The 26,153-nt window shown below is 42.5% G+C and overlaps 3 protein-coding genes and 1 long non-coding RNA gene across 7 annotated transcripts in view; 3 read left to right on the top strand and 1 right to left on the bottom strand.

Moving 5' to 3' along the window:
- Window positions 1-72: 72 nt before the first annotated feature.
- Window positions 73-17,442, top strand: LOC120456978 (ATP-binding cassette sub-family C member Sur). Of its 3 annotated transcripts, XM_039644129.2 has the most exons (23): window positions 73-956; window positions 2,249-2,514; window positions 2,589-2,764; window positions 3,437-3,652; window positions 3,709-4,285; window positions 4,592-4,704; window positions 5,096-5,233; window positions 5,306-5,468; window positions 5,543-6,407; window positions 8,053-8,314; window positions 10,208-10,345; window positions 10,501-10,637; window positions 10,699-10,900; window positions 10,963-11,570; window positions 11,653-11,774; window positions 12,757-13,382; window positions 13,840-13,997; window positions 14,057-14,252; window positions 14,571-15,327; window positions 15,572-15,699; window positions 16,220-16,514; window positions 16,792-16,988; window positions 17,063-17,442. In XM_039644129.2, exons 1-23 carry the CDS (start codon window positions 781-783, stop codon window positions 17,207-17,209), a joined length of 6,663 nt encoding a protein of 2,220 aa, XP_039500063.1. In that variant the 5' UTR covers window positions 73-780; the 3' UTR covers window positions 17,210-17,442. The 3 variants fall into 3 exon arrangements, 1 of the variants encoding a protein (XP_039500063.1); XR_005616892.2 differs by lacking the exons at window positions 16,792-16,988; window positions 17,063-17,442 and adding an exon at window positions 15,764-16,154 and having other exon boundaries at window positions 16,220-16,338; XR_005616893.2 differs by lacking the exons at window positions 16,792-16,988; window positions 17,063-17,442 and adding an exon at window positions 15,760-16,154 and having other exon boundaries at window positions 16,220-16,338.
- LOC120456992 (probable fumarate hydratase, mitochondrial) lies at window positions 8,430-10,130 on the top strand. Its single transcript, XM_039644148.2, has 2 exons — window positions 8,430-8,690; window positions 8,745-10,130. Exons 1-2 carry the CDS (start codon window positions 8,505-8,507, stop codon window positions 10,011-10,013), a joined length of 1,455 nt encoding a protein of 484 aa, XP_039500082.1. The 5' UTR covers window positions 8,430-8,504; the 3' UTR covers window positions 10,014-10,130.
- Window positions 17,443-19,411: 1,969 nt separating the features above from the next.
- The window catches only part of LOC120443916, a 105,990-nt gene continuing 99,248 nt past the window's right edge, over window positions 19,412-26,153 (top strand). Inside the window, exons 1-2 of one of the 2 annotated variants that reach the window (XM_039623356.2) lie at window positions 19,412-20,029; window positions 21,696-22,105. The gene's annotated coding sequence lies outside the window, so the exon portion shown is untranslated. Of the gene's footprint in view, window positions 20,030-21,350; window positions 22,106-26,153 lie in introns of those variants that run through there. The other variant, XM_039623355.2, reaches the window with a different exon arrangement.
- Window positions 21,325-24,907, bottom strand: LOC120443923. The gene is made up of 2 exons (XR_005615609.1): window positions 24,493-24,907; window positions 21,325-22,922 (listed from the first exon to the last, which is right to left on the bottom strand). It is a non-coding gene; the product is annotated as an uncharacterized LOC120443923 (long non-coding RNA).

Raw genomic sequence — 26,153 nt, 5'->3', positions numbered from 1 at the left:
AACCATGTAGTTAAACTGCTAATTGCTTATGGCCTGCGATTTGTGATTTGCTTCGAGTTGATTTAGTGCCACATATATGGGTCGCTGCTATCAGTGGCTGGAACACCACGAATCTGGCGATGTGGGAAGAGCTTTTTCCCATCGCGCACGTGCGCGATCCCCCAGATCCAGATCAGTGCAATATCTTCTCGATTTCGGGCGGCTGGCTGGCTCTTCGTGGTTTTCCCTGCGTGCCGGCGAGAGTCTTCTTAGTGTGCTTAGTGTGCCGCCACGCTCGGTCGGAGTCGGTTGGCCTTTTCTTCTCGCGAAGATTTCTTAATCGCGGCAAACGTGCGCCACATATCTGTGCGTTGTGTTGTGTTGTTTATACAAAAATTACTTAACAGAATAATAATTGAATGGCAACTGGTGATGCGACGGACTCTGCTCAGTTTGGAACGAAATTCATTTTGGATCCATCCATGTTCATATGTATTTTGGATTCAATTGGGTATTAGGGGGCATAGCACACATTGCACTGCATATTACTGATTGCGAAATAGTTTGTTTATATTGAGCGATTCTGTATTTGCTGTTCAACCTGTTGTGCGCAAAGATTTCAAAGTGTATGCCTATGGACTCGATTTAATTGTGAGCAATACAAAGAGGCGTAGAAAATGATATGCGCAACGCGAAGAAAATCTTTTCAAATGGAATCAGAAAAGTGAAATCTTTGCAAAGTTTAATAACCGGCACTAGCGCACACAGTTTTGACCAGCAGTTCCTGTTTTATTGGCCAACATGAAGCAGTTGTTCAATATAATACACTGCGATAATTTAAATGGGCATGTACGCTCTATTTATGATAATTTGAATACAGATGTTTGTGGCATTGACCGTGTGAGGCGTGTTTTTACGTGTCTCAGCATTTTTCTGCTAATTTTCGGATGGATGTTTGTTTGGAGCAGATACAAAAAGTGAGTTTCATTCATTTTTGGGATTTATATACAAATATTGCCATTACACCCAAATATATACAACTTGGGAGGCAGTCGCTAAATTGACACACTTTCAAGTTTAAACTAGAATAAAAGTGATTTTCGCCCTGTTTTATTTGTTTATTTTCGACCAAGTATAAACATGTACTTCTTTTGTTTACACTGAGCTGGCGATTTTTTGCTTTCAATTGTGCACAAAGCCCTAAACTAAAATAGGGTCAAATGTAATGGTATGAAATGCCATGCAAAATGTTTGATCATCATCGGAAGTTTGATGTCCAGTTTACTCCTTGCTCAATTAGGGCCAAAATAAGAGTGTAAATAAATTGTACAAATGTACAATGTACATACATGTATGCATACGTATATTTTAGAGAAGCAAATGAGCACATTTGTTTAAATTTAGCACATGCGTTTTGTAGATTATTCGAATTCTGGAGAATTTCCTAGGGAGCTCAAGTGTGTTACTTCATTTAGAAATCACACAGACAGCATTTATGGCCTAAGATAACATAAAACTTTTTTTAAGTAACTAACTTTTATTTATTTGCACGCACTTTAACTCATTTGCATACATAAGTGACTGTGGCTAATTGTTTGTTTAAAAGAAAAGTGAGCGTGAATGTTTGATCACCAAAACAAGTTTGATTGTTTAAACAATATTTGAAAAGGTCAAACATCGTTATTTCCTTGCAAGAAACTGTATTAATACATATTTACATATTTGGATATTCACTGAAAATGGAATAATTGATATCCGGAGCTCAAGTGCATTGCGTACACTATTGAACATCGAATGCAACCCGCAGTGAAATTAAAAAATAATCAACTTGGCATTCCAGACTCGACAAATAACGCATCGCGTGCCAAAGTATTCTCAATGGGTACAATCTCAATGGGTGAATCTCAATGGATAAATCTCAATTGGTGCTGCAACGCACTTTGTTTTAAGGGCGGATTCTTATAAATAAATATGCGGATGAACGTGTCTGATACCCGAATCAATATCATTAAGAACTGCAGTTAATTATAGAAATATAGCTGCATGAGTTTTATGATTTATTATGCTCATTTTATGAAGTGGTTCTTCATGGGATCTACATAAGAAGTGGGACTTTCATTTAAAATGAGTTACCCTACTTTATAAGTTTTGCTTCAGCAGGAGTACTACATGTTGATAATAATACATAGTCATCAGCATAGATCCTTATGATTTTTGGAGAAAAAACCACCATTTCAATCCTCTTTACTTTCCTAACGTTCTAATGCAGATGCCATAAAACATTGCTAATGTTCCACAATGGACGTGCGGCGATCTCGTTGCTCCTTTTGGCCCTGAATAGCTTGGAACTGGCCAGGAACTTTCTTCCGCACCGAAATGTTCGCCACCTCAACAACCTATTCCACTCGAGTCCCAGGGATCTCAATTATTTGGTGGTTATTGGATCGGGAGAACTCTGGAATGCGCTTTTCTCCACCTTGCTGACCCTCGTGCTAATGCTGTACCATCGCATTGTGGAGCGCAAGAAGGCGACAGGTGAGTGTTGTGCTGGAAGGCCACTAAACAAGCTCCTGGTTCACGTGTCCCATCGACCCATCTTCCAATTTCAGTGCTCTTGTACGCCAGCACGGCGGTGGAGGCGCTGACCTTTGCCCTGCTCTCCAATGAGCTTTTCGAGCTGGCTCGCTACGAGGATTTTCTGGAGCTGCAGACGTGCCTGGTGGCCATGTCTGCCATGTGCATGGTATCCTTGGCACTGCTGGACGGATTTACAGTGTACAAAGAAGTAAGCATTGTGTTAATTTATTTATTACCAAGTATTTTGAAGTTATGACTTTAAAATGTAATATTTAAAATAAATATGCGTCTAACTAAAATGTAAGTTATATTTAAATTTATTAAAGCTAGAACCCAATATTTTGTTTATCTGAGAACTAAGTAGATGGTAACTGGGAATACTCAATGATAAATTTGTGTAAAACTTAAAACAATGATAAACGTGATAAGTAGTTCTTTTTTTTTACAAAAAAATTAGAACTGCTCTGTTGTTTTATATAACTAATGTGATTATTTCAATGGCTTAAACGTATTTATATAAACACCCCGCTAATAAATGCCAGTTGGCGCAACAGAGGAAGCCAGAAATCGCAATGCGAGTTGCATGTTTAAATTTTAATTGGGGTTAAGTGGAGATTTTGAGCTTAATGCTTTTCATACTTGGCAAAAATGTTTACGTTGTTCATTTTTTGTTGTTGTTGCTATGCAGCTTGTGGCTTTGCAACAGGATGAGTCCCAGGACAACGAGCAAAGTAGGAAGTGAAGGCTCAACACAAGAGTTGAATATTTAAATGCACGAAATGTTGGATGGGCGGATATATGAATGGCTTTAACAATTGTCACAGGACACTCGTGATTTATAGAATTAACTAATTTTTATAAAACAAATTGCAATCCACAGTGCTATCACGATGACTATTTGGATGACTATGACAAAATTGGCTACAAGCACTCACTGGCCACATTTTATTCCAAGTCCTGTTTTTGGTGGCTAACACCTCTTCTGTGGCTCGGCTACAAGGAGCCACTGGAGCTGGAGGATCTGGGTCAAACGAAGCTGGAGGATAGTGCTAGGTCGCATTACGACCACTTCCTGTACATCTACACTGAGAAGAAAGTAAGGCGGCGTTAATGAATCATGCACACATATCGTTGAACAAGTTTGACTTACAGAAAAAGTCAAATTCATCCCCATCCTTGTGGTACTGCTACATAAAGAACAGCTGGCAAATGTTTGCCCTGGGCGGAATTTTGAAACTTGTCGGTGATTTATTTGCCCTGATTGGACCGCTGGCCATACAAAACATCGTTGAATATATCGAGCAACTTTATGCCCAGGCCTCCGAGCCAAAGGACAATGAGCTGACCACTCTGCTGTCCACCTCGCGCATCCTGGGCACCGAATTCGACGAGGTATACGGCACCAACATCGATAGAGTGCGCATTTACAGCAGCACCTGGTCGGATCTGCTGGCGAATGGTTGGTGCATCGCCTGGATTGTCCTGCTGGCCGCCATCACACAAGGCGCCTTGTCCCAGGCCTCGACGCACATCCTCAACATGTCGGGCATCAGGATTAAGACGTCCCTGCAGGGTCTAATTTATAGAAAAAGTTTGCTCCTCAATGCGGGCGCTGGCTCCGATAGCAGTGATTCTACGGCCCAAGTTCAGTCAACTTCTCCAACTGCCGATGCAAAGCAGAAAAACGATGAAGCCATGGCAACATTGGAGCACGTGGACAGTTCGAGTGGTGAGCCAGTAAATCAGGGAATTATAGAGTAAATCCTATTGATGTAGACAAAAACTTAAGTCTTCCTAAGAAAATTAAAGCCAAAAAGAAGCTTTGTCAATAAAAAGTGGCACTATGGCATCTAATTTTTATCGGAATGATTTGTACATGATTATAGTTTCCTATATTTAAGTTAACTTTGGATTGTGTTACTTACTTCTATGTTCCATTTGACAACTTTTATATATGCTTTAATAGTTATTTTCCCTAGAACTAAATACTATCTTCCATACCATAGAATTAACTCCTTTTCTCCGCACTTTTCAGAACCAAATGTCGGCCATGACATTGGCAGCATCACCAACCACATGACCGAGGACACCCTGAACATCATGCAATTCTTCCTGATCATCCACTACGCCTGGGCCATTCCGTTTAAGGTTCGTATGGAGATTGGCCATTTGGTTGGCTGGCTAATCGTTTTTACAATTTATGAGCAACTTGTGTGCCATTTGGGCTCCATTTGATGTCCGCTAACTCGAGGCTAATTTATCGCATTGGCTGTCTGAGAAATCCTTGAGTGGAAATGCGAATATAAATGTTTTTAATATGCTCTATAATAGTCGGGCTATAAATTTGATTTTATACAAAATAGCTTTTTCAGCAGCTTTTTCGAATTATTTTGTAAATATTTATTTGCTATTTTCGCTAATAATTCTTAGACAAATGACTCGAAGGACTTTTTAATGTTCTTTAATATTTGCCGGGCTCAGTAACATATTTTTAAAATAACTAATATGCGTTCTTACATTTTTACTTTGCTTATTTCAGATAGCCGTGGTCATATATCTATTATATGTAAATTTGGGAATCAGTGCAGTTATTGGATCCATTGTTTGCATTGTGATAATGACACCCCTGCAGTTTTTCATCGGTAATGCAATGTCCAAAAACGCAGAGGTTATAGCGGTAATTAAATATTAAAATTGTATAAACCAAACTTTTATTAAGTTCTATTTACATTTTCTTGTGTTATAATAGAGATATACCGATGAGCGTTTAAAAAAAATACACGACACACTTGTTGGCATAAAAGTGATAAAACTAAATGCCTGGGATGAGGTATTTCTCAAGAAGATTCAGGAGGCGCGAAGAAATGAGCTCAAGTATCTCAACAAGGATGCCACATTCTGGACCCTAATGGGTATGTATGATCCTGATCCCTGACACAATCAAAGTCCTATTGTGTTAACAAGAAACCCCATTTCTTTATATTAGCCGTGCTGACACATGTGGCCACCGTACTGATCACATTCGTTACTCTGGGCGTATATGTGTGGTTGCATCGCGATCAGGACTTCGATTTGAATGCCAGTCGGCTGTTCTCCTCGCTGGCACTTTTCCAGCAGCTAACAGTGCCGCTCCTGATTTTCCCCATCACAGTGCCCATCATCATAGCGGCCAGGGTATCGACGCGTCGATTGGAGCGTTTCCTGAAGTCCAGCGAGATCCAGAAGCAGTTCGAGGGCATACGCAATATGGCCAGAATTCTGAGCAAGAGCGATGCCTCCTTGGATATGTATGAAACGCAGGAGAAATCGAATTTGACAATGCGTACAGCCCAAGCGGAAAATAGGCTGAATGAGAAGCGTCTGGCTCAAAAGTCCCAAACTCCTGAGCTTGCAACTAATTCCACACCACTGCTGCAAAATGCCGAGGAATCGGCGGGAGATATATCCCCATCCGCTGCCCAGGAGGTGGGCCACATCAAGCTGGTGCAGCAGCGTAGGGAACTGCTCCGGAATACGCCTTATGTGGCCATTCGGCCACCGAAGATGCGCGGCAGTGTGATGGACAGGCCTGTGGAATTTTCCGTGATCCGGGCCAGAAACACGGATAGCTGGCGACGTGATTCCCTATTGCTGAAAATGCCCGATGACATTGCCGTCTCGATCAACGACGGCCTCTTCACGTGGCAGCCACAAAGCCAGATGCCAGTGGTGCAACTGCATGTGCCCGGCATCATCGTTCCCAAGGGAAAACTAACCATAGTTGTGGGCAAGAACGGAAGTGGCAAGACATCCCTTCTATCGGCGCTCCTCATGGAGATGCCGCTCCTCGCAGGCAACATGTTTTGGCACAAGTGAGTAAACTTCTTACAATCTTCGGTTCTTAGGCAATCCTTAATGTGGTTACTATTAATTTAAGTTCATTTTTGGTGTTGGTAACCTCCACTTGCTCTTCAGCTTTAAAAGTTTCCAAAACTTGACTTTCATACGGACATACGGACACATACGGACATGCGGAAAGGGAATCCCGGTTACCAGTACTTCACACGTCTAGTTTTCGTTGCAAATTTCACTTTCTTATACGAATTTAAAAATATGTTTCAATTTAAAGCACTTTTGGCTGCCTTAAGCATGGGAAACCTTTTCCAATTTCCTGGGGCCAAGATTAAGCACGTTTCCTTGTCTGTCAACACAGAACACCCAGACTACACGGCTCCTGCAAATTTGCTTAGCTATTTATGTGCTTATTTTCAGTTGTGCAAACAGCAGAAGCCACGCAACATAGTGGATAAGTTTGTTTGGCCGTTTATCAATTTAATTGCATAATTTTCAACTATTTTAGCACGCATAAATATATTGAAAAATATGAATTTGTATTGCGGCTGGTTTATCCAAAAGTGTTAGTTAAGTTAGTACTACTTAAAGAATCATACGATAGGCATTCATCTAGCCACTTCTAAATGCAAATATCTGTACTACGCGATATTAGGTCAACCCATTTTCCGGGAAAAAGTCAAAGAAAGTAGGTGGAATAGTTTAAACTTTAGTGGTTGCTGCCGCAATCGAATCGAGTCCGCCGCAGTCATACAACATATTTTAACAGTCGTTTCAATGCGAGCCACGTGATTCCGTAATTTATCACAAAACGCCTGTGCGCGTTGTTAATTTTATTGCACATAAAATAAAAATGGCATAGCCGTCTGGCTGAGGGAGAAAAAAGGGGGAGCAAAGGGTGCATGGAGGCCATATACAAATGCATTTAAGAAATGGAAATCGCGCAGTGGAAACGCAGACTTGCTCCTTGCAGCAGCACTCGATGCGATCCTGTGGCCTTTGCTTACATTGCTTTCTTCAGCACGACCGCCCCTTTCCATCCCCAACCCAAATCTCCATCCCCATCTCCAACTGCATCTTGGCAACCGGCAAATGTGCAATAATTTCAATTACTGTAATAAATGTCTATGTTAGTTCGAGTACGCTTTTTTCTGTGGTATCCTCGGGGCTTCCCTTCCTGTCCGCATTTGACTTGCAAACTTATGCTTTTTTTTTGTACATATTGCCTGAAATACATTCAACAAGAAAACTCAGATATTTTATATCAAGTCACTCATTTGGTATTTAAAACATAAAAGGTAGTTCTGTGCACATATAAAGATTGTTACTCAGCTAAAGCGATTCCGTTGAATACCAACTCTCTATCTTCACGTTCATACGGACAGACAAACGGACAGACGAACATGACCAGATATAAGGGAAACCAATAGCATTCTCAAAGCAAAACCAAGCCAAAATCCAAAGCAAAGTCTAAGAAAGTCCATAATAAATCACTAAGTAAACCAAAAGCAAATCCACAGCATACTTAAAGCTAGCCCAATTCTAAAGCAGCACCAAAGCAAACCCAAAAGAAACCAAAGCAAAAGAAAGCAAATCTTAAGCAAAGCAAAAGCATAACCTAAGCAAATCATAAAGTATAATTGATTTTAATTTTGTTTTATCCAGAACCTGCACTATTTCGTATGTTTCACAACAACCTTGGCTCTTAAATGACACCATTCGGGAGAACATCCTTTTCGGAGAAGCCTTTCGACCGAAGCGATATGATTTTGTATTGGATGCCTGTGCTCTTAAGCCAGATATTGAGTTGATGCCCCGAGGGGATCTTACCATTATCGGGGAGCGCGGAGTAAACATCTCTGGAGGACAAAGGCAGCGAATTGCCATAGCTCGAGCTATATATTCATCGGCTAATGTGGTCATTATGGTAAGCTTATATATGTTTAAAAGAAGATAATGGCAAAATGTTTAGAAATGAGATGCTATTTCCATTAAGCATGGAATTTAAAACATTTAGTGTGATATATATCCGACCATAATCGAGTAATCTTTACCTGACCTGTACTTTTGGGCCTACACATTCAATTCGTAATACCTATACCTTAAAATTTCCCAAAATGTCTTTCGACCAGAAGGAGATTTTCAGTTTGATGTACAAACTGGCTCGCCTGATAGTGCCAGATACTCGAGTTGAATATGATTCCACGGGTCCCGTGCACATTCCCCTCGATCGAATGTTCGGTCCGCAGACCATGAGATCCCTGATGAAGTTCCCGATTGGGGGCGTTGAGGAACGAATGCCAGTATGAGTGTATTGACTTTGAATATATAGATTCTTATGGTCTCCAAACTCACAGCGACCCCTTATCAGTGCCCTGGGCATAGTGAAGAAATCGGCTGCGGAGGCGAACAAAATCCATTGCATGGAGGAGCATCTATGCGATGCCATTTCCAAGGCCTGTGATGATGTTATATCGGGCAAACTCTATGAAGAGGAGCACTTTCCGTTGGTCATATGGCAGGATGGATGCGGCGGGCACACGAACATGAACGTGAACGAGGTCATCTGCAATCGAGCCATCGAGATTCTGGGCGGCCAGATGGGTTCCAAGGAGCCGGTGGATCCCAATGACCATGTCAACATGGCACAAAGTTCCCATGACACCTTCTCCACGGCCGTGCGAATCGCCGTGGCCATGCAACTGCAGGAGAAGCTGTATCCCAGCTTAAGGATCTTTATTGATCTGCTGGCCAGGAAGTCGAATGATTGGATGGACCTGATCAAGATTGGCAGAACGCATCTCATGGACGCAGTTCCGCTGTCCCTCGGCCAGGAGTTCAGTGGCTATCAGCATCAACTTGTGAACGGCAGGTTGCGACTGGACTCGGCCCTGTGTCGACTGTATCAGTTGCCCATGGGCGGCACTAAGGTGGGCACCGGAGCAGAGACCAAGACGGGATATTCCGAGCAGTGCATCAAGCGGATAGCCGAGCTTACATTTCTGCCCTTTGTTGAGTCACCGAACTTCTTCGAATCCATCTCCACCTGCGATTCGCTGGTGGAACTGCACGGGGAACTCAACACCATTGCGGCGAGTGTGATGAAGATAGCGAATGACATACGATTCCTTGGATCGGGACCACGTTGCGGATTTGGGGAACTGCATCTGCCGGAGAACGAGCCAGGCAGTTCCATCATGCCCGGCAAGGTGAATCCCACGCAGTGCGAGGCCATGTCCATGATCTGCGCCCAGGTGATGGGCAACCATGTGGCCGTCACCATGGGTGGTTCCTCTGGCCACTTTCAGCTGAACACCTTTATGCCCATGATTGCCTCCAATGTGCTGCGCTCGGTCACCCTGTTGGGCGATGGCATGAAGTCCTTCTGCGCCAACTGCCTCGAGGGCATCGAGCCGAACAGGAGCAAGATCAAGAGCATCCTCAAGGAGTCCCTGATGCTGGTCACCGCCCTGAGTCCCCACATTGGCTACGAGCGCGCCGCTGCGATCGCCAGGGCGGCCCACATTAGCGGCACCACTTTGGAGGAGGAGGCCCTCCACAACGGCATCTCGCGGGAGGACTTCAGGCAGTGGGTGCAGCCCAGCAAGATGCTGGGTCCCGAATAGTGGAAAAGGCCACCAAGAAGCGGGTTCATGACTCAAATACCTTGAGGGAGACTTTTAAATTTGTTTCAGTTGTGATGTGAAGCTCTTTAATCCAATAAACGCGGTCAATTGGCTCTATATGAATATTAACTTTATAACATACCCGAATATATACTTTGTTAATATTAACACAAATAATACAATATTTTGTTTAGGATGACCCATTGGCTTCGCTTGACAACGAAGTGGGCGAGCACATATTTGAGCACTGCATACGTGAGATGCTGCAAAAGTCGAATCGAACTTTTATCCTTGTGACTCAGCAATTGCACCGCATCAAGGAGGCGGAATACGTAAGTCCTTTCTTAGGCAATACACATTTTATACGTTCCTCTTAGTTGACCTACTCTTGTTTAAACTTTTAAACCACATTTGATGTGAAGAACTTCCATTTTATCTTAGAAAATAAGGTAGAAAATGAACTGAATTTTTTATATTAAACTTTAAGTTAATTGCCATAAAAGATGGTCGTGTAGAAGCGTGTGGCAGCTTTGCGGATATTGAATTGACTCAACCGCGAATCACCGCCAAATGGAACGCGATTATTGCGATGGCCAAGGCCAAGAAGGATAACCCCTCCCAAAAGTATGTACTCCACTTGTACCTCCACCTACAAACTCCCATCATAATTCATTATCATTCGCAGTCCTGGTGAAAAAACAGCAGGTGAGCGGTGGAAATTGCTGAGGAACGTGAGCAAGCTGGGATTACAGCGCTCGATTTCGGTGACGATGGATGCGAGTGCTGGATGCCACACGGATGCCACTGATGGCAGTGGCTGCATATCGGTGGCTAATATGCAATCGCATGTGGTCGAGGAGGATGAGGAGGATGACCAGGTGTCTGTGGTACTGCAAGACAGCTCTTCTGATGCAATCAATGAATTATTCCCGTACTCTCTAACCCGCAGTCATATCCCATCGGCAATGCAACCTGTGGCGGCTACAGCTTGCAACGCAAACGTTCCAGTATTTATGGCTCGAGGCATCTGATGTACGATGTTCCACTGCCGATTGACGAGTGCCAGGGTGACGATGTCATCATGCGACCTCGTCGCCGGCACACTCTCAGCCGTCGTGGCAGTCGGACCACCAACTCCTGGCATCGATTGAGTGGCCTCAGCACCCTGACGGCCACTTCGGCATCCAGTTCCACTAGTGGCGATGTCCTGAGTCGCAGTGTTTTGGCCACCAGTTGCAGCAGCTATGCGGAGAGCAGTGTGGATGGTGGTGACTTGGCCACGACGGCACCAGAGCCACGAGTTCAATCCTGGCAACCGCCGCAGCATGTGGCCCATCAGCCACTGTCACGGAACGCCTCCTCGCCGCCAGCCATGGAGGTGGCCAATCCGGAGCTGAAGAAGTCGGAGGAGGCCAGGAGGTCCAATACTAGTTCGGAGGGTCCTTTGGATGAACATGTTCGGGGCAGTTTTCAGCAGTTCCTGCGCCGAATGTCCATGCGGCGTTCCAATAAGCCCAAGAACCATCATCATCCACTCAGTGAAACAAACTCTATTCTGTAAGGGAAATGTAATACCTACGTAACTGCTTCTTTTTTTTATCCAAAACTGTTTGTTAATATTGTAATATTTTTCTTATAGAAGCATTTCCGAGGAGTCCCCGCCCATTGTGCATTTTCCCGCCTCAATTTTAGCGACAGAAGGGAGTAAGAATAACAAATATGTTCAAAATGAAACGCAGCCAGAAGAAAAGCCCAAAAAATGTAAGTTCAAAACCATTTAGCTGTTCACTTTTAAATTTAGCTAAGCCAGTTTCGTTTAGTTCCTTGTAAAACTTAGTAATTAGCCAGGAGAATTTTTGTATCGTAGTTCAAGACTTTAAGCGAATTAAGTTTAATGAAAATTTACGGTTTCTTGCGTCGTGGAAATTTTCTATAATGAATATTGATTAGCAAAAATTTGTGCAGTTGGGCGGGAAAACTGTGAACAAAATATTGCCATAATATTGGCCAAAGAAAATGGTTCATCCTTCGCTTTTATGTCAATACACTTGGGGAACTTGGCATCCTTTTAGTTTACTCCTGGATGCATGCGTGTAGCTTAAAACTTAAAACTTAAATCAACTTTGATTTTCAAAGTTTTCTGAGCTCCCGAGCGGTAAGTCAAAGAGACAGTGTTCCAGGGCGCGAAAAGTTTGCAAGGCAGAAACTTTGGCCAACTGGATGCATTGATCTATCAATATTTGGCTGATAAGTCAGCGGGTTCGTTCGGTGAAAACTTTCGATTTAATCAGCGCTGCGAGTGTCACTCCATTCGATCCCATCGAACCCATCGAATCCTTTGCTAGGCAAATCCGCAGACGCCGAGAAAACTTTACTTTCAATTAGTTTGTCGCCGGAACTTGTTCAATTAAACGGCAGCAGGGTTTAATTGATGTGGGTCCATGTGGCACTTGCAAAAGGTACAAAACATATTAGTACCAATTAAAAGTCAATCAGAAGTTCCTTGCATGCAACTTTAGTTATTCTTCTTTATGCAACTCATATTGCATATGAGTTTAGTTACGACTTTCTTGTTTCATTAGGGCTTAGATTTAAATCTAAGGTTTAGATCTAGTTTGTTTTTATAATAACTTAGCATTTGCACAAATATTATATCACACAACTGAGAAAGCTTCTTTTGCTCTGTCAAACACATCCTGATCCTGTGTATCCTCCACTTCTCCCTTCTTCTTCAAAAAATCAGGCGTAAATATTGACTCGAAGGAAACCACAATAAATTGCGATGACAATTGCGATTCAGCAACGGACAAAGAATCGAGGACAAACGTGACATCCCCGGTCGTCCAGGAGCACAATGAAGGACACGTGCCGGTGGAGGCAGGTGGATCCGGCGGAGAATCGATGCCGCTGGCCAGGATGGCGATTGATACGGAACGCAAATATGGAAAAATATCGGACGACATATATCTAATGTACATACGAGCCGCCGGCCTGCCCATAATCACCATCTTTTTTATCACCGCACTAATTTGGCAGTGTTTGCGTGTCTACACGGACGTTTGGCTGCAGCAGTGGAGCGATGTCCATGGAGCAGCCACCATGACCAAGGGCCACGTGGTGCTCCATCCACCGGAGCAGGACCACGAAGTCACGTACTATTTTCGCATGTACGCTGGCATTTCGTGTGTTTGTATAATAATGGCCCTGGTATCAACACCGGCCGGACAATATGCCGGCTGTAATGCCCGTCGTAATTTGCACGATAAGCTGCTGCAAACGATTTTGCATAAAACGCTGCACTTTTTCCAAGTGACCCCGCTCGGACGTATTGTGAATCGTTTCAGCAACGATATGGCCGTCATTGATAAGGTGAGATTTGTTATTTCTGTTATCCAGCCGCTGTTTTAGCCATCGAATGCCCCCAATTTTCATTTGTTTCGGCACGAAAGTGGAGAGTGGATAGATGGTTGCCACTCATTGAGATTGTCCTGTGGATAAGCACGGATTTATTTCACTATAAATATACTCGTGACTCGCAGAGCATATGGGTGCAATAGATTCGCCAAAAACTATATACAACTATATGCAACAGACTCTTGATTCAGCCATGTCCGTTTGTCCGTCCGTCTGTCCGTCTGTCCGTATAACCCTTCCGGAGCTACGCTCCCCACATTCATTTTCTCACATTGCTTTAACTACTCATAAGGTATCTAATAGTCGACGTACTCGAAAAAAACCTTCTCTTTTGTTTTTTCTTGTGCCATAACCTATGTGCTAGTGGCCTGTATCTTAAATAATTCATAACCATTTTGTATTATGTCCTCAGAAAATTGCAGCCACAGGACAACGCCTGCTGCAATTCACATTGCTCTGCCTCTCGGCCATTCTCATAAATGTCACCATCACACCCTGGATTCTGGTACTCACACTGCCCATCTGTGGAGCATACTACCTCATACAGAAGTTCTACAGGTGCTCAGCCAGGTAAACTGTGTAGAATCTGCTTTAGTTTTGCCAATATTTGTAATGTTTGATATTTTCAGAGAACTACAGCGGATAGAGAACGCAACCAACTCGCCCGTCATATCCCATCTATCGGAGACCATTCAAGGAGTGACCACGATTCGAGCCTTTAACCAACAAACGCGATTCACTGAAATCCTTTTCAAGCGACTCGAGGCGAACACAATCGCCTATGCACTGCTCAACACCAGTCATCGATGGCTTGGAGTATCTCTGGTAAATACAAAATCAAAATCTTCATATAAATAACATTTTGGAAATACAATAGTTGAGTTAAATATAAATATTACCTCAAGTATTCTGGTTGCTCGATAATAATCAGAAGTTGAAAACCAGCATTCTTTACTTGTGAGCTAGTTGCTTCTTTAATTTTTTATAACAGCCTAATTACTGGCAGCTAAGTGATTTAGTTACTGGTGGACCATTTTCAGTGCGAAACCAGACCTCAGTCATCTTCTCCAGCGATGGGTCACCATTCCATCTCCTTAACCACTCCGCACACTCGCTTGTTTTAATGTGTTTCTCATCCTGCAGGACTATTTGGGTGGCTGCATTGTTTTTGTGGCCACCGTGACGGCATTGACAGCGGCGAGCGTCAGTTGCAGGAGGCACTACGAGGCAACTACATCCACATCCACGTCGACATTGCCATTCCCATCCCCAGGCGCATCCACATCCGAAACTTATGCTGTCACTAAGAGCTCGTCGGAGCTGAGACCTTCGCCATCGCTGGTGGGTCTGGCCATAAACTACACGTTGTTGGTGCCGATTTACCTTAATTGGGTTGTAAAACTTTTGGCTGATATGGAGATGTATGCGGGCTCCGTGGAACGCATCGCCCACTATGCCCAGGGACAGGATGCTGATGCGGATGCGGACTTGGATCAGGAGCCGTCGTCCAATGAAGATGTGAGCGGCAAAGTCGATAGGTCGTCCCAGTCGGATGGTGGTGACAAAGTTTACCCAGGCGCAACGACAGCTGCCGGTGATGTTGATGAAGATGGAGATGGAGACCAGCTCCGGAATGGAGAAGCACGTGGCGGGCAAGGACATGGAAATGGGGCCGAGGCAAACGCTGATAAATTAAATGCAGGCAATGCAACCGGCGACGGCAATCACTTAAACTTCCACCTCCTCCCGGCGACAGCTGGCGACAAGGTGGAGCAGGCGACGACAAAGACGTCGGTGATTAAAGATAAGCAACTGCCACCGCAGCAGCAGCAGGACGGCAAGGACGACAAGGACGAGAAGGTCGTCCTGCCAAATGAGCCGGCCAGGAAGCTGGAACGCTGTAAGTTCTGTCCCAGTTTACATCACTTTGGGCCACCCAACTCTCGCATCTCTGGGATCCCCAAATATTTTGAACAAACTTTGGGGATTGTCCTTGGGTTATTTGGTTACAATAGGCTGCTAATCGCAAAACTATGCATTTTGGAATGCGGTGTTATATCAATGATTTCAATTATTTTGTACAATTTACATTTTAATAATCGAACCAAATGTTAATTGTAAGCCCTACTGTTTTCCACTTTTAGATCAAAGTGTGCCAATTTCGTGGCCACAAAGAGGTGATATCCATTTCGATAATGTTAGTTTGCGATACGAGGGGCAGAAACAAAATGTCATCAGCAATCTAACACTGAAAATTCCCGCCGGACAACGGGTGAGTAAATCCAAAAAATCCAAAAGTCCTTTAACATATTTATTGATTTGCCAAATGGAGTAAGAACCCTGCAATCCGTGGCTAAAACTCGCTGACTTTGGTTAGATGGCAAAATCAGTAAAGCAGATGTCAGCCATCATATTGATTGAAGTTTAAAATGGAATCATCAATGAAAAGCAAGCAGGGGTGAACCCCGTTTTTTGCAGTCCATTTGTGTTTGCACTATATATAGGAGAATTAAAAAAATGTTGAGATAATAAATCACAAAACTGGAGCAACGCAGATATATGAAGCAAAGCAACAAAGCATCAGCCATAGCGTTTAATAGGTTTTAATTGTTCTAAACTGAAATGTTGATTGATGATAAATGAAAAGGAATGTTCTTTTTTGGCACTCGCATCTGGCTCACAAGTTTGTAAAATAACTGAAATAATACCAAGTTGATTGTGTTCAATGTGAGGGAGGAGATGCCACTCGTTAGAATGCAACTATATTCAATCGCATCGCAATCCGTTTACAGATTGGCATCTGTGGTCGCACTGGCAGTGGTAAATCATCATTGGGACTGTCCCTCTTCGGTGTTCTGCAAACGACCAGGGGCCACATTTACATTGACGACGTGGACATCCAGCGCATCCGACCAGACGAGCTGCGAACCAGACTGTCAATAATTCCGCAGGATGTGCATTTGTTCAACGCAACCATACGTGAAAACCTCGATCCACACGGCTACTTCCAGGACCTGCAATTGTGGAATTGCCTCGAGTTGGCGCAGCTCAAGGAGTTTGTCAACGGGCACCTTCCACTCGGTTTGGGTGAGTCCTTTTTTTCCAGCAGTTTAGAACCAACAACTGCTTCCTCAAGTGGCTTTTGCTGTCCTTGGCTTCTGCATTTGTCTGTTGCGAAAGTCATGAAGGCGAAAAAGTATCTTATTGCACTTTGCGGGTAATGCAAGCAGTACTTAAATGCATATTAGGTGTTTAGTTCTTGCCACTGTGCTGCAAAGTATATAGCACATTATAGGTACTATATAGTGGTGGCTACAATGAATTAAACTGATTGAAGCATAATTACCTTTGTTTGGTCCTGCAGACACGGTGATATGTGACGGAGGACTGAACCTGAGTGCTGGCCATCGCCAGCTGTTGTGCCTGGCACGTGCCATCTTGCGGGGATCCGTGTGCCTCGTCCTGGACGAGGCAACCAGTGTCCTGGACAGCAGCACGGAGAGTGCACTGCTGAGGGCGGCGGATCTGGCCTTCCGGGGTCGCACCATCATCACCATTGCCGTGAGTCCATTTACACAACTATAATCGCGGCACTCGAGAGCAGCTGTGATATGACCATTATTATTTATCCGCAGCATCGCCTGACAACTATTCTGGATTACGACCGCTTAATTGTGCTGGACCAAGGACGCATCGTGGAGGATGGCAATCCCAGGGTGCTCCAGCAGCTGGAGGGCTCCGTATTCCGTGGCTTGCTGGAGAAGGGCGCCAGCAAATGGTAGACTAAGCTGCTTTCCAGAGATTCAAGTATACTATTATTGTGTCATACAGGGGTTCTTGGGTGCATGTGTACATGTGCATTTACGTGAAGAACGACTTACATATATAATTAATATATTCATAAGTCTTAAGTGTATGTGAGAAAGCCTTTTATAATATATTTCCAAGTATTTGTTACTAGTCATGTTTAGTTTCCACAAAGAGCGCTACATATACTTAAATTTTGCAATAGTAAAACGAGATATTGTTTACAACTTTTGTACGTTTACTCATTTCATTCGCATGTAACAGTTGCATGTCTATTGTGGACATTGCTAAATTAAGTCGGTGTAAGAGGAGTTTTGAAAGTAACAAGTTATTACAATTTTGTGGCTGCAACCATGCAACAGTACACTGCGCACAAGGAGGTCAGCCAATTAGGCTTTGAATTGCTTCGATATCAGACAGGCGATGCCTACCTCAGTACTCGACACTCGGAATTCGAATGAATATGCAACGAGTTTGCAAGAAAATAGCACTTGCAAACTTGCCTCCACTTGGGGCAGAGGATGTGGCAGGAGGACTGGGTATGTTTGCGGCACTAAACCGAAAATATTGCGAGAATAAATTGATTGTTAAATGGAAACTGCTAATGTTGGCCGGCGGAAAAGTGGAGAGCAGGCTGTGTACTTCAATGATGCCCCTGCTCACTTTGTATGCATATTTCAAGTGGTTCGCTGGGGCAATTAAACTTAATTGACGATGAGGAGCGTGCATTGTTAAGTAGCTTTCGGAAGGGGAATGATTTCATTTTTTTCTCCCTTTTTCCAATTTTTACTTACATTTTTTTTTTGAGTTCAATAAGCGCCTTTGATTTTTGGAGGGGTCGAAAGCTGCCGATCGATTGCTAATTGGAGCATTTGATAGCAGCAGTCATACGATATTTACTTCAAGCATTACAAATATTTCCAGAGGCCACAAAAGCATATACATATACATATGCAGGTGTCCTTTCCCGCTTTCCCGCCAGCCCATTCAAGGCCACGTTCACTGAAAACAATGATTACTTCATTTGAATGGTTAACTTTTTAATGACTTCGAAAGAATGTTTCCCAAACCACGAAAGTCGGATTTTGTCTGGCTAATTAATTTGTGTGGGCTTCATAATATACTAAGAACCAGACAAGAGTTCTCCCCATCACTATCAGATACCCTATACTCCGCTAGTGGGAGTGTAAACGAGAAATTTCAACATTGTTTTTGCAAGAATATCAACATATATGATCAAAAATATATATATTTTTTAGGGACGAAAAGGCTTTCCTTACAACGAATCTAGAATACCCTTTTACTCCACAGGTAAGTTGGTATAATAAGTGCGGAAAAAGTGCATAGCTAAGTGGGGCTTCAAAATCCCTAATCCATTTAACTGCTCTTTGTGAAGTTGAAAAGCGGTGAGGTGCATAAAAGATTTTGTGATGTCTTCATAGGGTTTTCAATTGCCCGGGGTTCTTGTAGGTTGTTTGTTTTTATTAAACTCTCCTCGAAAAATCCCCAGTAGCAACATATTTCTGTGTGTGGTGTGCCATATACGAGTATGCGAGTATAGGAGTATAGGAGTATAGCAGCCACACTCGGATTTTGCACGCATGAGTGCTTCGCCAGTTCCTTTGACGCTGTCTGTCGTTCTAATAAAAGAAATCTGTCAAATTCAAACGCTCGTAAATGTCTTACACATTTTGAAGCGGTCATACAAGCGGCGGCCATGATGTTTTGCAATTGTTTACCCCGTCATTTTTTTCCATCAAATATATGCTTATACGTATGAAGTTCATGCTACATAAAGACTTGTCTGCTAATCATATTGTATTTATTACTTTTATCCATTGAGATTTCACAATTGACTGCGTTTCGGGCAAGTTTTTATCGAGCTGTGTCTTTTTTGCCTTTTGCCAACATGTTTTTATTTATTTACGAGTTGTCAGGGATAAACAGGATGACAAAAACAGTTTGGGTTAAAAAATGTATAATTAAATTAGCAGGTTTAGCGATTTCCAAAGAGGTGAGGTACTGCAAAGGAATGTGCCTCCTAATAATGATAATATGTTTATCAAAGCGGACAGATCGTTCTGCGTAACTAACTATTCTACTAATATGTTTCTAAAAAGTTACAAAACAACAAGGGCAACAAGTTACTATAAAATATATAAAAAGTGCTAGAAAGTCACCTTAGCTTAAACCATCCCAAAGAACTATGAGTAATCAAGTTAGTTTATTTTTATTTTGGAAGATATTTCAATAGATCATTTCCGAATAAGGAGAACAAACTGCAAATTGCCTTCCGTAACCAGCGAACTGAGCCCTGCCCAATAATACGGACGCGCCTGTGCTTGTGGGACGCAGCTGTGTTGCTGACCTACTGAACGACTAAGCGGCCTCAATTCGACCGGCAGTCGTGCTGAATCTGCAGGCTGTGATAAGAGAGCGGACAGACGAACAGCATCCAACCGAAGGACACTCGTGCCACGTCGTCGTCCTTCGTCGTCCTTGCTCGGTTCGCCGCCAACAACCCTGTCCTGCGGATTCCAGATGCTGTTGCGCCTTCGAATGCCAGGCGTTGCCTTCTTCCGGGCGCTGCCTTTCAGTACTTTCGCGTCTGGCTGTATGTGCGGTTATCCTGGCGGTGCGTTATCCTGGCCAAATACTTCCGCTCGTTCGCGATTTCGCCGCCGTACGTGATCCTACGCGCATTTCAATTAACAACAAAATAGTCGCGCTTTTGTGCGAGTGCGAAATTCAATATGCAAATATAATAAGTGTGGTGGCCTGTAATTGAACAAACTGTGAGTTTAGTGGCGGATATGAATGTATCTTGTTTCCACACAGTTCAACCAATTTCCGGTGCTGACCTAACTCAACCGCTATGCATAAATGCCGGATTCAGGAATTATTTTTTAGTGGCATGAAAAAAGTGCATTTTATTTGTATTTTGCTTGGTCGTTAGTTAAATTAGTGGCCTTTGATTAGTGGCATTCAGCGGCAGTTAGGCCATCAATCAGCTACAAAAATTGTAGTTATTGTTTTTGAATAGCTAAATGATTGCGCTAAAAGCTTCTGGCTGGCATGATAAATTTGAATTTCACGGCTATTTTGCAAACTAATATTTCATGCGGCCTTTCGAATACAGATACAATAAATTCATTTATTGAAAATGTGAAAAATGGATGTGCTGCAAATATTTTGTAGCACTTGCATAAAAACGATGTTTAGCTTGTGAAAATAAGCAGAATGAATGATATGCTACAAACGGATTAAAATCGATTCGTATCTAAAACTCTTGAATTGGAATTCACCCGAAGGAAGGACTGTTGTTATACCCACTAATTCGCTTCTAATTGCAGTGCACTTCCCTTCAATTAGCGAACGTAAAAGATAATTCCGCCTGTTTTGCGTAGTTGCGCAAATTAAAGTAATCAAACACCAGCGTTAAAGAAAAGCGCAAGCAAACAGAGCAAACTTGTTTCAAAGGAACTTACATAGCGTATTCAGATGAATACACCTGTGTGCCGAACTTCTGTGTGCATACTGCTACACTCGGGGTGTTGCTTACGCTACGCATTAGCATAATTAAAATTCGGTAAACACATTCGGCTGGCGAACACTAGGCTCCATTAGCCCCCCAAGGCAAACATCGCCAGGCCAACTTGACCCGAAAGTGGGCCTTCTTTGGCCACCGCAGAGCGCATGCAGCAAACAAACCAGCAAATGTGAATACCCTATTACTCATTTTTAAGTAGACGCGTGTGGAGTGTGTGTGTGTGGCTGCGAATGCCTGTTTGTAATACTCTTGAACTTTATTGTTTGAACATCTAGCGGTTTGCCCGGGCTTTCGCTTTCAGGTCGCCACGGGGGCAGTTGGTAGAGGGGGATAGAGAGGGGGCTTTCCGTTTCCGGTTGCCATTGCTTCGCCATTTTTATGCCTCTGTGTGTGTGTGTGCTGGTGTGCTGGTGTGCGTGGCCGTGCTTTTTTATTGCAGCCTGTCAGGCGCAGCAATACATTGGTTTACCATTGAGAGTATATGCGCGCATTTTTCAGACAGTTTTCCAAAAAACACAAAAAAACGTAATAACAAAATGCTCAATTTGTTAGCTTGTATTGCAATTTTTCAGGGGTTTCCATTCGCTTATAGATAGATCTTTTACAGCATCCTTACAACTTTAAGTTCATTAGGCTGATAGTGAATCATACGCCCCACTTCTTGATTTCATTATCCGCATGTATGTACATACATATATCCCACTTGGTAGTCTTTGAATTCCAGCATGCCAATATGCTGACAAACAATCTTGCCTTTGATTGCACTCAATTGAATATAGTTCCATGCAAACTCGATCAAATGCGAATTTAATTTCCCCATTGAATTCGAATCAGGTTCAATTCAATTGCATTTGTAGTCCGGCAAATACACTACACATTATTTACCAGCTATAAGTGTTCATTTCGAACAGGATGGAATGCCCTTTTGTTTGTGTTTGCAACTGATTAGCGAACCATTAATGCAAACCGGCAATTAACGGCTCCCTGAAATGCTAAATAAACAAAATAAGAGTAATTAAATTAATTTCCGTGCTGGACAAAGAATAATAAGGAAGTGTCTGCCGGAAAGTTCGACGGAAAAAATAGTGTAAAATAATATGGAATGGAGGCTGTATGAGCAATCTACGCATGAAAAGCCAAGCAACGAAGCGCCGGGAAAATCATCAGCTGCGGAAAAGTAAACATCAAGTTTTGGATTCTGTCGTGGCTGTATGTTTGCACAGCATCCGTATCCGGCACTTCGTAATTTTATCCGGTTGTATTTAAATTACACTCAAGGTGCACGGACTGGACTCTCACATGACGGCGATACATTCATAATGTAAGTATAATATACTCGCAACTTCTCGCTCATTCATTTTTCCACACTTTAACAATACTTTAACCCCATGAAAATAGACAATTTTTCGAGAAGTAGCTGCAGAAGTGAAAAAGTGTGTACTGTTTACTCAACGGAGGAGAGCCAGAGTCTTAATGGTCACGAATATAAGTTTACCCGTTTACATATCATATTTTCCGCTTCTCCCGGCTGTTTGAAATACTTAAGGTTTTTATTTCGCCTGCTTTTCCGGAAAAGTTTCGTCCTGATGTAGTCGTGTTGCCATTGTTGACTACCGTTTCAATGCGGACTTTTCCTCAGCCATGTTATCTCCCTGAGCCCTTTTCTTTTTTTTCCACTCCGCACTCCGAAGACACTGCCTTAAACCCTCTTAGTTTTGACCACAAAAAAAGGAGAAATGCTCGCAAAAAACTGAAGTAACTCTTGGAAATTTAAAAAATACCTACTTCACTGTTGTCAACGGTTAAATACACTTTTTAGATGGCCTGTGGCTAAGAAAGCTAAGGAGTATGTGGTTGAGTATCTCAATAGATATTTCGCTCAATGTCAAGTTGCTTTAAATTCAAACACACATATAATAAAAACTTTTTTAACCTTTGAAATGTCAAACGCTCGACAAATTCAAGCGCGCCCCTTGGCAGAGTATACAAATAGAATCGACTTTAGGCAAAATGAGGCAATAAAGATGTATCTCGAAGGACCGCCGCCAAAGCCAATGCAGCAGATTTGTCAAGGATTTGCGGCTGGAAATTTATTTTTGGCCGCTCGTTCCCGTTCACTGTTGACTTTTTGCCGTCCCCTGAAAGAATAAAGCAAATAAAGGCTATAGTTGGGCCATTGATTTTTGAGCAAAATGCAAATATATATGTGGACAAGTTCTGTGTGGGCTTTCAAACCACTGTAATCTATGATGTCGCATTCAACGTGCATAAATTTTAATTAAACCGAAAATAAAGCAGATCCAGTTTGTTTATCGGCCAAAGTGAAAATGTATTTTGTTTGTTTTGCTATACAAAACTGTAAAAAAAACTGTGTCTTTTTTATTGCCTACATTTGAGCGCTGTTTGCTTGTTTATCAGCTCTTAACGCAGTCATGATTTTGGCTCTCTAAACTGCACCGTAAATAAGCAACTAGATTGTGGGGAAAATTAAACACATTTTTCAGCACCCACCTAAGCGCATTTTGTTGCTCGTTTCGTAATCGGACACATTTCATAAGCTTTTTGCCCAAAGTTAGAGCACAAAATATGACAGGACATGAAAAGCTGTTGCTCTGCTTATGACATCAACTTGAGAACTTCACAACTTCGGCTACATTACCAATTGCACTTGGCAACACGAGGCATCTAGAATGCTACGGGCTATTAAAGTCAACCACTCTCCACTTCAGCGTTTAGCTCAAGGACATTTCCTTTTGTTTTTGCCAGCATCTCCGAAGTCTTTTGGCCTGTCAATTATCGGTTTCCACAGCAAGATGCTTTCCTATTTACTGCCGTGTAAACAAGTTTTTCCTCAATGCGCCATGCGCCAGCGATTTCATTTTTAAATAATCGTGACGTGCGAGGCTTTAGATAAATAAAATAAAAAAAAGAATGCTGTTGTCGTTGGTATACATGAGTTGTTTAGCCAAAGATAAAAACGTGATTACGAAACAAAACACTCTGAAGACTGAAGACAAAAGGGCACCGAAATATTAGGGCATACTCGTCGTATTTTGCTGTGCCGCCAGTGGCACCATAAATCAAAAAACCGCAGGCATCGCCTGGGTCATGGGAAAAGTTAAACGGCCAAAATTGTGGAGAAAAAACTTTAGTTTTAATGGGTCGAGACGCTTTTCCGATCATCAGATGAAAACGAAGAGAATTCCAAAGAGCCGAGAGTGCCGCAAACGCGTTAAGAATTATTGATGCCTCATTGCTGATTGCTCTGCGTTTACGCCATTTGACACACTCGCATTCCGGAAAATATCCCCCCATATCCCGGAATCTCCCGGGGATGAGCGTGTATAATCCCACGTCCCCAAACTCAAAAGGACATCCGCACACACACACAAAGCAAGTGAAGTTATTTGGTATGTCTAGCGTGTACCTCGCATTTGCCCTCTCGCATCTTGAGTCCTGGCGTTATTACAGTTTTTCCCCCGAAACTGATGGTAGAAATCAACACCCACATTGTCAGCATTTCAAGGCCTAAACCACGTCTGCACAAAATTATTGCCAACTTTGCCGATTCGGGTACTCCAACCATTACATGCATTGCATTAAATTGTATTCGTGATGTTTGAGCCGAATTGGCTAAAACAATAAATATGGATTTGTTTGATTGTGCCCTGTTTTCAATATGTAATAACATTTGTTGTTGTTTCTTACTTGGTTTATTCCTGGCATTTTCCAAGTCTCGCATATTTTACTTCATTGTTCGATCGAAATGTTAACGCATTTTTCTGCAGTACAAAGTGGTTATGTCAGAGAGCTAGTCGTGTGCTCTTCCAGGCACTTTTCAAATCAAAATTGTAACATATCTATTAAAATTTAAGCCGGCTTTGTCAGACTCCCAAAAGTATTTTCACACGTGACAATAAAAGAGGATGGGATGGGTTCTCGGAAAAACAAACATTTAAATGATTTTTATGGCTACACATTTTCACTCCCGACATTAAACTTTAATGTACGGTCCTTGGGCTTTTTATGCCAGGAAATGGAGTATTATTGAAGATTCGTGTGTGTGTTTTTTTGGAATGCGGGCAGTAAAAATTCATTTTGTTTATTTGATTCTGCTGTTAAGATACAGTTTTAAAACAAACTTGATATTTTTCAGGCATGCAAAGTTAGGACTTGCCAGTCCGATAATTCCATTAGTTCTGCTAAATGTATGAATAGATGGAACCCGAACGAATCCACAACAAAGACACTCGTATTGCCTTCTGTGCTCCATGGTCCATTTTCCATGGTATTTGGATGTTAAGTGATTCACGAGCTTCTGCCATTGTTCGAAACTTATTTGCATTCATGTTTTTGCGCTTTTTTCCGCATTGGTCAGCGTTATACTCGTATCTCTCAGTCCTCGGAAATTACTTTATGGCAGGAAAGGCATTTTGGCATTTCGGTGGTAAGTTGTTTACCTAGGGAAAGTTGCAGACCAAACTCAATGTCGGTTTGCCGATGAGTGGATCTGAAGATTGCGATTATGTGGTTGCCTCCTCAATTTTACTTGCAGTTCTTGCCTCCATTCGCCTCCAGATTATTGCTACTAAGCTCCCTTTTTGTGTCCATTGTTGGTTGGTCAATATTGAAATAGTCAAGTGGGTAAACGCTCTCGATTGTGGCGTTCTTTCTCCATTATTTACTTGGTACAATAGTTTGGGAATTTGTTGCATATTTTTTCTATTTATTATTTGCTTAAAAACCTAGTAGAAATGTCCCTTTTCCTAAGTTAAACCAGCAAACAAGTGCTAGGAACGAAATCAATTTCCATTAGACCTCAGATTAACTTTGAATTGTCAATTTCCATTGAGAGTTGGTCGTTAGACTGCATTAAATTTGTTTTCCCTTTTCCGGTTTGATTATTGCCATTTTAATTTAGTACCCTGGGAGTCGTTAAAGAGCAGTTTAACCCAAAAATAGAATAACCCATATAAAGCAATAAAGCAAATAAATACATATTAATTCTACGATTGCGACCAAAAGTCGTATGTCAAATGGAATTTTTGGCAAAACATTCGGTTGTATTGGCTAGTAAGATAGCAAGATGGCATTATTTTCAATTGCGCAACCTTTTGTAAAGTCTGTGTAAAACCAATTTTTCCGGTGTGCAATCAGAAATCGAGGCAACGATTTATTGCCATTAAGCTCACTTCACGGCTGTCAGGTGAATAAAAATACCAGCAGCATAAAGGACATTCCCGGGTTTCTGGGCTGCCAGTGGTAGTATGGTGTTGGTATCCGGAAACTGGTTGCTCGCCGACTTGAGTTCCATTTCCATTTGCATAAGCGCTTCCGTTGAATATTCATGTGGGAGCACGGGAATTTAA

Source organism: Drosophila santomea, chromosome 2L (genome assembly GCF_016746245.2).
Source record: "Drosophila santomea strain STO CAGO 1482 chromosome 2L, Prin_Dsan_1.1, whole genome shotgun sequence".
In the NCBI taxonomy this organism is placed as follows: Eukaryota; Metazoa; Arthropoda; class Insecta; order Diptera; family Drosophilidae; genus Drosophila; species Drosophila santomea.
This window is presented reverse-complemented; position numbering and strand designations above follow the sequence as displayed.